The sequence below is a fragment of the Sipha flava genome, unplaced genomic scaffold (genome assembly GCF_003268045.1).
Source record: "Sipha flava isolate LNK unplaced genomic scaffold, YSA_version1 226_pilon_pilon, whole genome shotgun sequence".
Classification (NCBI taxonomy): Eukaryota; Metazoa; Arthropoda; class Insecta; order Hemiptera; family Aphididae; genus Sipha; species Sipha flava.
This window is the reverse complement of record NW_020272861.1, coordinates 149370-159439: the sequence shown is the minus strand read 5'-3', so window position 1 is coordinate 159439 and position 10070 is coordinate 149370. Positions and strand designations below refer to the sequence as shown.

The 10070-nt window shown below is 41.8% G+C and overlaps 1 protein-coding gene across 2 annotated transcripts in view; it reads right to left on the bottom strand.

Annotated features, from left to right (window-relative positions):
- Nucleotides 1-875: 875 nt before the first annotated feature.
- The window catches only part of LOC112683445 (zinc finger protein ush), a 101351-nt gene continuing 92156 nt past the window's right edge, over nt 876-10070 (bottom strand). For both annotated transcript variants that reach the window (XM_025554494.1, XM_025554495.1), the window contains exons 2-8: nt 8346-8774; nt 7625-7726; nt 7285-7454; nt 4341-4844; nt 2233-3426; nt 1911-2153; nt 876-1642 (exon numbers count right to left, since the gene is read on the bottom strand). In XM_025554494.1, the coding sequence (XP_025410279.1) occupies nt 1121-1642; nt 1911-2153; nt 2233-3426; nt 4341-4844; nt 7285-7454; nt 7625-7726; nt 8346-8774 (3164 nt within the window). In that variant the 3' untranslated portion in view covers nt 876-1120. The remainder of the gene's footprint in view (nt 1643-1910; nt 2154-2232; nt 3427-4340; nt 4845-7284; nt 7455-7624; nt 7727-8345; nt 8775-10070) is intronic.

The following is a 10070-nucleotide window of genomic DNA, read 5'->3' as shown; positions in this document are numbered from 1 at the left end:
GCGTCGCGCGCGCGCACTTGGGCGTACACTCCGCTGTCGTGTAGTTATTCGTCACGTTGACGTCTGATTATCCTGTGTGTGTACGTGTAAACACACGCACGTGATGTGTGCGAAAAAGGAAACAATAACACGATGCGAGTAGGTACAGCAGGCCTATTTATTTTAACTTTAAACAGTCTAATAAAAACATCAAACGTTTTTTTTTTTTTTCATAATATTTATACCGCCAAATACAATATATTATCGTTGTACAAAGGATACAAGGATGAATATTAATTTGAAGTCATCGTACTTATATAACGTAAATACTACTTATAAACTTGTTACAATAATAATAATAATAATAATAATAATAATAATAATAATAATAATAATAGTAATAATAATAATAATAATAGTAATAATATAGGTATTGATTATTCCGAACGATAATAATAGTAATAATGAAATAATAATAATAATAGTTATAATAATAATATGCAATAAGTATATATAATAGAAATGAAGATATATATAATAATAAATAAGGTAAACAAAACAAACAATGAAAACAACGTTTAGAAATAATATTATTTCTTTTTTAAACATTTTATTTTATTTATTATTTTTTCTTGTAATAAAAACACGATTGATTCTATATTTAATATTAATATCAGTATTGGAATATTTACACGTACATTATATTAAATAGTTATATAAATATATAAACCTTATGGGTTGTACCATGAAGATATGACACAATACTTGTAGAAAAATGTCAAATCATCACAATACATCCTGCATGTGTATATATGTGTATATATATGGATAATAATAATAATAATAATAATAATAGTAATAATAATAATAATAATAATAATAATAATAATAATAATGATAATAATAATAAAAGGTTAGATGTACGAATAAAATGTTAAAATTAAGTCGATTCGCATAATTTGTATTGTAACAATGTCACTTTTTTCCCGACTAAAACATTTTTAATAATTTTTTTATTATTATTTATTACGTAATCGAACCATTTTTGTCGTCATTATCGTGCAGTTTTAATGAAACACAAATATACATGTATATTTAAATATAGGGTGGTCACTTAGGCGCGTAGTAAGCGCAGCGGCCACTAGGTGACGGTGGCCGTCTTGGCGTTTTCCGCGTTGCACTTGTACTCGGTGCTGTTCCGGCAGTAGTACTTCTTGTGCGCGATGAACGTGGACAGGTAGTTGAACGAAATATCGCACGTCTTGCAGTACTTGGTGGTCATCGCACCGCGTTTGATCATTGTTGGCTGCAGGTCATTGTCCTGTGCGCCTGCGGCTGCAACCGTGTCCTGCGACTGCTGTAGATGGTACGCACCGGCCGCAGACTCGTGTGGTTCCGCTGCTCCACCGGGAGTGACCGTGCCGTTCGACGGCTGCTGCGACTCCTGCTTAACGATCACCGACTCCTTGGCGGCCGGCTCGTCCTCGTCCAACACCACCACCGTGGCCGAGGCTGCCGTGGCCATCGCCACCGGTGGTTTGCAGTCCACATCTGCGGCGACGGTGGGCGTTTTCGCGGCTCCCGCGTCCGCCACCGCCGCCGACACGGACGTCGACGACGCCGCCGAGTTCTCGTCGATCAAACACGACACATAGTCTTCTTCCTGCTCGCGCGCGCAAAAATATTATCATTAATATCGTAAGGAAACTGCATGTCGTGGCAGTAAAAAAAAAAAAAGTTTTATGAGTTTTAGCCAGTGAAGCACGGAAACGCATGGAAGTAGAGGAGTAGAGGAAGACAGATGATGACACAACGGCAGCGGGTGGTAATCGGTACTCCATGAACTTTTTACCCGTCACACAATCAAAGCCATGATACCGAGGTATAGACGGGAAAGCGAGGAGAGACACTAATTTTTATTATCGGCTCACCATGAGATCCGGGATCAATCGTTTATTGAAATGCATGCGAATATGCGTTCTCAGGCCTCGCAGGGTGTTTCCCTTGTACTGACAAATAGTGCACACGAAGGCCCTGATGCCGTTGTGGTTGTCCAGATGCTTTTGGGCGGCCGACGCGCTCGAACAGACGGCTCCGCACACCGGACACTTCCAGCAGTTAGTCGCCTGGCACTGGTGCTGATGGTGATGGTGGAGACTGCCCTCGACGATCATCTGCGTGCGCGAAACAGTGGTGATCGGATTAGAAAGGGCGCGGATGGATCTACCGTTCTACTACTGCGGTACTACTCACTTTGCACTTCGGACACTTGGACAACAGCGACTTGTCGAGCTGGAGATGCTGGAGCGCGGCCGGATCTTGCTGGCCACCGACCGCGACGGCCGTGATTGCACGGTTCGGGCAGTAGTGCGTCTGGTGCGTGGTGAGATTGTCGAAGGACGAGAACTTGACGCCGCACGTGGAGCATATGAACTGGATCATGGGTTGCTTGAGCTGAACCGGTGTGGGGCTCACGCTGTCCTTGGACGATAGTGGCGAGGAGACGTTCAACGGTTTGGGCCCGGGCGAGCCTTCCGGACTGGTTTTGTCCGCCGCGTCGTCCGCGTCCCCGAGCTGCTGCTGGTGCTGCGGCGGCGGTGGTGGTGGCGGCGTCGGACGGGACGCGCAGTAGTGTTTCTTGTGCGCCAAGAAGTTCTCGTACTTGCAGAACACGATGTTGCAGCTCTCGCACTTGGACGGGCCCTGTTTTAGGTAGAACTGGTGCGCAGGCGCCAGCCCGTCGGCCGCGGGCACCGTCGGGTTTGAGGCGGCCGCGGCCGCGGCGGCAGCCGCTGCTGCTGCGGCCAGGCGCAACGTCATATCGGACGTGAAGTACGGAAACGCGGCCGCCGGTGGGGGCCCGAGCACGTCGCTTGTAACGACGCCGCCGGCCGGTGGTTGGGACGACGCAACGCGCCCGAACGGCTTGTTGTGGTGCACCGCGGCCGACAGCGACTGATGGCCACCACCGTAGCGGGAGATGACGGTCGGCGGCGGCGGCAGCGGTTCCTGTTTCACGTGAAGCAGGCTGGACATACTGAATTTGCCGTTCCTCTCGGCGTCCGGCGGCGTTTGCGACTTCTGCGGCGGCGGTGCTACCCCGTTACAAAGACCGGCCGGTTGGACGCCACTGCCCGGCGGCCGCTGATGGTGGTGCTGGTGGTGGTGGTGTGGTTGGGGCGTCCTGTTCCGTGCCGGCGGCGAAGACGACGGCGATGGGATCATGTACGGGATGGACGGCAGGCATACGATGTCTTCCACGTCCGTGATGTTGCCGTCGCTACACCGACGGTTTTCCTTTTCCTCCTCACCGTCCGTGCCACCGCCGATGTCCTGCTGCGAGGACGACTTGACCGACACGCGTTTCAGCCGCAGGTCCAGCGGTGACGATGGCTGCGCTGCCGGTCTCTTGATCTCCGGTTGATTGATCACCTCCGACTTGTTGGGCTGTAACAATACAACGTCGCGGCACGTATTACAATATGTTTATCGGCACTGAACGCGCTAAGTCACCACAACGTAGGCGGGTCGTACCTCTCATGCACGGGCACGACCTGCACAATTCGACTTTAATTGTATTTTCAATCAGTACTGGTTTAAAGCCATGATTATAAAAAAATGATGTTTGAATAATAATAGCAGGAATCGAGAACGGTTTTAATTATATTCGTAGAAGTATGATTTTTTTCAAAACGTGAAGATCGTATTTTCTTTTCCTTTTGGTAGCCCAACATTGAATTCGTACATTTCTCTGGTGTAAGACCCGTTAAAAGAAGTCTGGGCACATTTATGAATAAAGTATGGTATTTTACACAAGGGAGTCTAGTAATCTTTAGGCCGAATTTTTTTATTAATATATTGTGCCTTGAACTTTAAAACTGTGCCAGTATTTTCGCAGGACATGTGAAATTAAAACAATATTTCAGAGTTCAATTACATGTGGAGTAATGTCAGTTACATAGTTCTGCGAAAACTGTATTGGTCAGTAAATTATACACGAAAAAATATATATAAACTATATATTTAACTACGTAGTAGTTAAGTACTACGAATATGTCCATATTAAAATTGCCTCGATAAATATTATAAATATTTTTAAACATCCCTCGTGTAAAAACAGAAATATAATACACAATATTTTACCGAACATTCCAATAAACTTTTTTTGAGCATGTAATTTTTAAATACTTCACGTTTTTTACAATTATTGTTCAATCTTGCATTCAGGGACAAATTATGCGGTCACTTTTTGAAACACACTAGTACGAAATAATCAGTATAATTATTGTATCAATGCGTTTTGTGGTGTTATACTTCGTCGAATGGCTCTAATATTATTACGTACACGCGCGCGTACTTACCGTCGAAAAGAATTCCTCGGGCGGCGACTGCGAATTATCTCTCTGTATGTTGTTCTCGTTGTTGGCGATAATGTTGAATTTGGTGGGCACCAAAGCTTGGGCGATCGGCTGCAGCGTGCCGTCCGATAGAACGATGCACGCGGTATCGGTTGGCGGAGGCGGGCCTATGTCGGTAGACAGGGCTGATAGAACGCTAGCATTTTGCACGAGTGTATAAGGAACTACGATGACAGGATTGGTGGGCAGTGCCAAGTAAGTGGGCACGTTGGTGGGCGATGGGTTGTTGGGCATCGGCGAACTGGACGGGGTCGGTTTTACCACGTGCCGCGTGTTGCAGTAATGTGTCTTGTGGGCCTGATACGTGCGCAGGTTGGAGAATCGGATATCGCAGTTCTGACAGTAGCGGTCGACCACCGATGGATCGGCTGCGTCCGACGAGCATGGTGGCGATTGCATGGACACCGGTGATATAGAATGCATTCGCATATGCCTGTTTAAGCTGACCTGCGCAAAGAAAAACTAATCTTTAAACACCGTTATAATAGTATATTAATTTATATTATAATAACGTTATAAAACCGAGTTCAAATTAATAAGATATTAAAATAGTTTTTAGTTAAATTAACAGCCGTTATAACTAGGCCCGAGAGGGTGGAATAATATCCAATTATTTCGGATAAATTGACATCAAATTATTCACTTCGTTCATCGAGAGTTATGATGATGTATATTTTGTACATAATATTGTATAGTACCTTATAGAATACATATCATTATAATTCGAAAACGTCGACGAAAGAAGTTTATGTTTTAATGTTAATCGATCGGAAATACCGTTCTCTCAGACCTAGTAACAGTACAGTCGGTGATGAATTATTCATCGCCAACTATATTTATCCGCAAAATATGAGTTTAATCAGCTGAGTGGGAATTGAGAATCAAATAGAAATAATAATTTTATCAAACGGAACTATTTTCGATGCGTATTATTACTATTTTATACTTGTCGAAAATACTGCCCAATCACCCAGGAATTCGAGGCGTACATACATGTTATGTTTAATTATCAACTGTATCGATCAAGTTTGCCGTATAATGATAAAAGAATATTCGATTAGAGTCAGTATATGTGTATTAGAAAAACTTCAGTTCTTTGCAATTAAATTGAAATAAAATTCTCTATTGGTGAGTTATAGGATCCGTTCGAATCGAGTGTACAGATTAAAAAGTGATTCGTATAAGATTGCATGGACAAAAATAATTTATATTTAACGCTCACTCCCAGTGAAGGTATGGTTTATTAATCGTATGTTTACAGTTTTAGGTTTACAAAACGATAACTCGTTGTGTGCACTGTGCAGTGTTTAAGACTTGTAGAAAACAAAGATAAAAAAGATTATGGTATCTACACAACACATTTTATTTGTCATCTCTAGTACGATTTCTTTGTTTTCATTTCACTGCCAGCGTGTACACACGAACCAGTGTTTTTCATAATTATTTTTGGGTTTAAAAATCATAACACTGGTGAGTAGACATGACGTACATGAGTGTATTTGAAATTCTGTACAGCTCAAAAATATATGCAACGTTATTATTATTTAGAATGTTCTTGTTTATAAAATTAGTAGAAAACATCTCTATGCTTTTGAATGACAAAAAAGAACACTTTATTATGTTTGTTACACAAATAGGGGTGTTTTAATTAAATTTCTTATCCATAATATTAGTTCATATTTTCCCTATTATGCACATTGTATTAAAAGGTAATTAATAGCTACCCATAATGGTGTAAATACTATAATTTACTTCAGTTGTTAACAATATCAAGTATACATTTATCTCTTTTGATACTATAGACAATTGTAGTATCATCTGTATACACATATGCATTCCAATTGAAATTAAAAGTGTTTTTGCATATTCATTTATCGTGATATTCTATCCGATTTATAATTAACTAGCGGCGGTTATCAAAGCTACACACTTCAAACATTAAAAAAAGCCTTTCGTTCGATTATTCTGCTTACACTATTATACATTATACATTATACGCGGTCTCAAAACTCACATCATACTAGTAGACTTTCGATTGATTGAGCATATCGCACGTATTTTTCAAAAATCACATAACCAAAATATTAAAATTATGGTACAAGAGTATATTATTAAGATTCATCTTTTAAACATATACTTGTAATGTAACTAATTACGAGATTAGCTGAAGAATTTGAGGGCTCATTAATTTTACTATATAGGTAACAATATTATTTGATTGGACATTTTTCAATGTTAACACTGTTATTGTGTTTTATTTTGTTTTAAACTGCGAATCGAATGTGACATTTTCGAAGCATTCGAGTCCGATAGACATATAAACCGAATGGCAAAAAAATGTTTTCTACTGCGCATAAAATATGTGCCCTCTAAAACGACAACGCCTTTGTTATTATATAATTCACGTCTGTACATACAAAACTCACGCCTGTACATACAATTATATCTACATTTGTTTATTCTCATATGTCATTAGCATAATGCAATTGGTGTTCGCGTATGGAACATATTCTTATTAATTTTGTCTTTTCACATCGCATTCTTGATCTTCGATACCGTCACGTTAGACATGCGTGGCGAAAACAATAGTCACACAAAACACTTTTAGCTAAACATACATTCGATAAATATAGATATTTGATTTAAAAATAAAGTACAAATAAGATGCGACATTTTTCTCGATCCCCTGCTCTCTACCATCTCCTCGGTCCTGAGTTCTAGATCCCTAATATAAACAGTGATTTGAAATTGTCCCGCAACCCACTCTGTTCCAACCCAAACACCTAATAATATCATTGTACTAAATGATTTATACATTTAATACATTTATTAAGTCACTTTAGTAGAAAAAAATTAAACGTTGCTTAACATGTGTGTGTATACGTACTTTCTTGTCGGCGCTGTATGAACAATGAGGACATTTGTACTGTTTTCCCGTTCTCACCGACTTGGCTGACGGTTCGACGGAAGACGGGCGGCTATCCGTGTCGTTGCCCAAAACCATTTCGTCCGAGTCGATGACCAGTGGCGGCAACTTGACGTCGTCCGATTCTGAGTCTGAGAGTGTCACGTAAGAGGAACACCATCGTGGGGCGATAAAAGATAGATTATCAGTGAATAAGAGAACAAAAAAAAACCCATTCGTATATCGAATTTTGGATTAAAGCACTACACAGTATATGCTTAGTGTAATCGATTCCAGTCGAGTTATTACGTTTTTATATTACCTTTTTTATGTCTGCGCGAACAATAGTACGTCTGATGGGCGTCCAACGTGCTCAACGAACTGAATCGTATTCCGCATGGGTTACAGATGAATATTTGAATCGCTGCAAACAAACAAACGCCATAAATGGAGAGCTCGTGAAAAATGTTAGAGACCAAAACAGAAAGAAATGTAAAAGAGTTGCTTCTTTGCGAATCGAACGTGCGAAAGCTTACACGTATGTTGTATACAGTTAAAACCGTCCAAGATTAGTTTATAGACCGAACAAATATTCCGTATTTCCGGATATGTAACGTAAAAATTGTTCACTATTCGATTTTCATCGAAACTTTAATTAATTCTACTAGTTTCAATATCATCTACAATGTTCATTTTAGCCAAATTTCGTGGTTGCTGCGGGACGGCAAGTGTTGCAGATAAAGTTCGCACCTAGACTATCCACTAAAAGTTAATTACGGTTCGGTCAGCCATTTAAATTGTTTACGGTCGGTAGGTGGAAAAAAAATGTTTACGTTCAAAACTGTTATCACTCGAGTTCGCCTAAAAAACACTGACGTTCCTTTGAGGGATTCGGACGACTTCCACCGTCTCCGAATAAGTTCCCGCGGTCATGGGAAAGTACTGGGCGCGCCCTACGGTCGTTGACCCAACCCGACCCGACGGCAACGTATGATTTACTATTACGGGACTCGACGTACGTGTAATACGTGTGCGACATTTACCTCTGGGTGTGGTGATGGTGACCACGTTGTGACTGGGCTCGGCGGCCGACGACGACGACGAGGACGAAGACGAAGACGTGGACGATGACGAAGACGATGGGGCGGCGACGGCGGCGGTGGCCGTCGATGTCGATGTGGACGGTGGCGGGAGCAGCAGCGGCGGCGGCGGCGGCGGTTGTGGCGACGGCTCGTCGGCCGGCGACCATCTGGCGGGATCGGTGGCCAAATTCGGGTTGAGCCTAAGTTTCGGTGGCGGGTCGGCCGGAGGGTCTTCCGGTTCTGCGGTGGTTGGCCGCGACGTCGGCGGCGACGACGACGACGACGACTGCTGTTGTTGCTCCTGCTGCTGTTCCGTTTTCACGTCACACGTCGTCGGCGTGTGGTCATCGACCGCATCCTCGTTGGTCGTCCATTCGCTGTCCTCACCGGCTGTGCAAAACAAATCACAAATAAATTATTGTTTCGTTAATTATTCGCGCGAACAACCGTATATGCACGTATTGAAACGATTTCGCGCGAGTCGCAACGTGCGCATAAGGGTTACGGTGATAAAACGGTTCGATAGCGTATGTGCGTTCTACTAAGGGGGTGCAATAGGGTTTTTAGCACCTTTGAATTCAAATATAGCACTCCAGTTTTTTTTCTTTTCAGATCTATATAACCTATAGGAATTACAATTAAATACCATTTAATTTTATTTTCAGCGATTTTAGTAACCCCAATACTATAGTTACGCCCATGCGCCGTAACGTAGTTCCAGCGATATCGCAATCGGTCGTAGTACGGTACGGTCGTAGTGTAAATATATTCATTTTTTTTATTTCAACAGGTGTTCCGACCAGTGACGACCCACAAAGAAAAAATGTAGATACATATTTTGTTTCGTCGGGTTTTATTTTCTTTCCTTAAACGTAAACACAGCAGAAGTCTTTGTTCGCTCGAATCGGTCCAAAGCTGTACACGGTAAATGATACATTACACTCGTGGGACCGACGAAACAAATCGATGTGATAAAAACCGGAATTCGATTTGGTCGTAGGAAAGAAAAAAAAAATCGTAAACCGGATCTAAAACGTATTGCTGCGAGAGCGATGACTGCTGGTGACGATAAGTAGAGAGAACAAAGCTACGAGGATGAGTTATGGCGAGATTTCGAATTTGAATTCCTAGACAAGAAAATGTTACAGCGTAACTTTGTTTGATATTTTTCATTATGTTTGTGTAACGACAATAAACTTGTTGTCGTCAATTACGGCCGTCCGTAAGTAATAAATTTTTCAAAACCTAGTCCAGAACACTGTACATGTATATGCTTGCGTGTGTTGCGTACACGCGTACGTTTGTGGCGCGACCATTTTTCATCGATATGATGTTAAAAAATATTAAAAATATGCTATCAAACGATTACCCGACATAATGGAACAGCGCCGAAAAAGGAATTTATATACGCACACAAACGTGCATGCACTACTATACTCTGCGTAATCAACAATTAGTAAGTCATCGAAAGATATGCCGTATGGATATACAAAATATCGTGTACGAGAGATATCGCGTTGGCCATTGTTTCAAAAGCCATCGGACCGGTTTTCGTATTTGGCTCAACGATGTTTATCTTGTATACAAATATTCGATTGAACGGTATAGTGTGTAGTAAAGTTCACAAAGATTTTCGTTTCCGAATAAAGCCGAATAATATATTGTTTAACACCTCACGGCAAACCT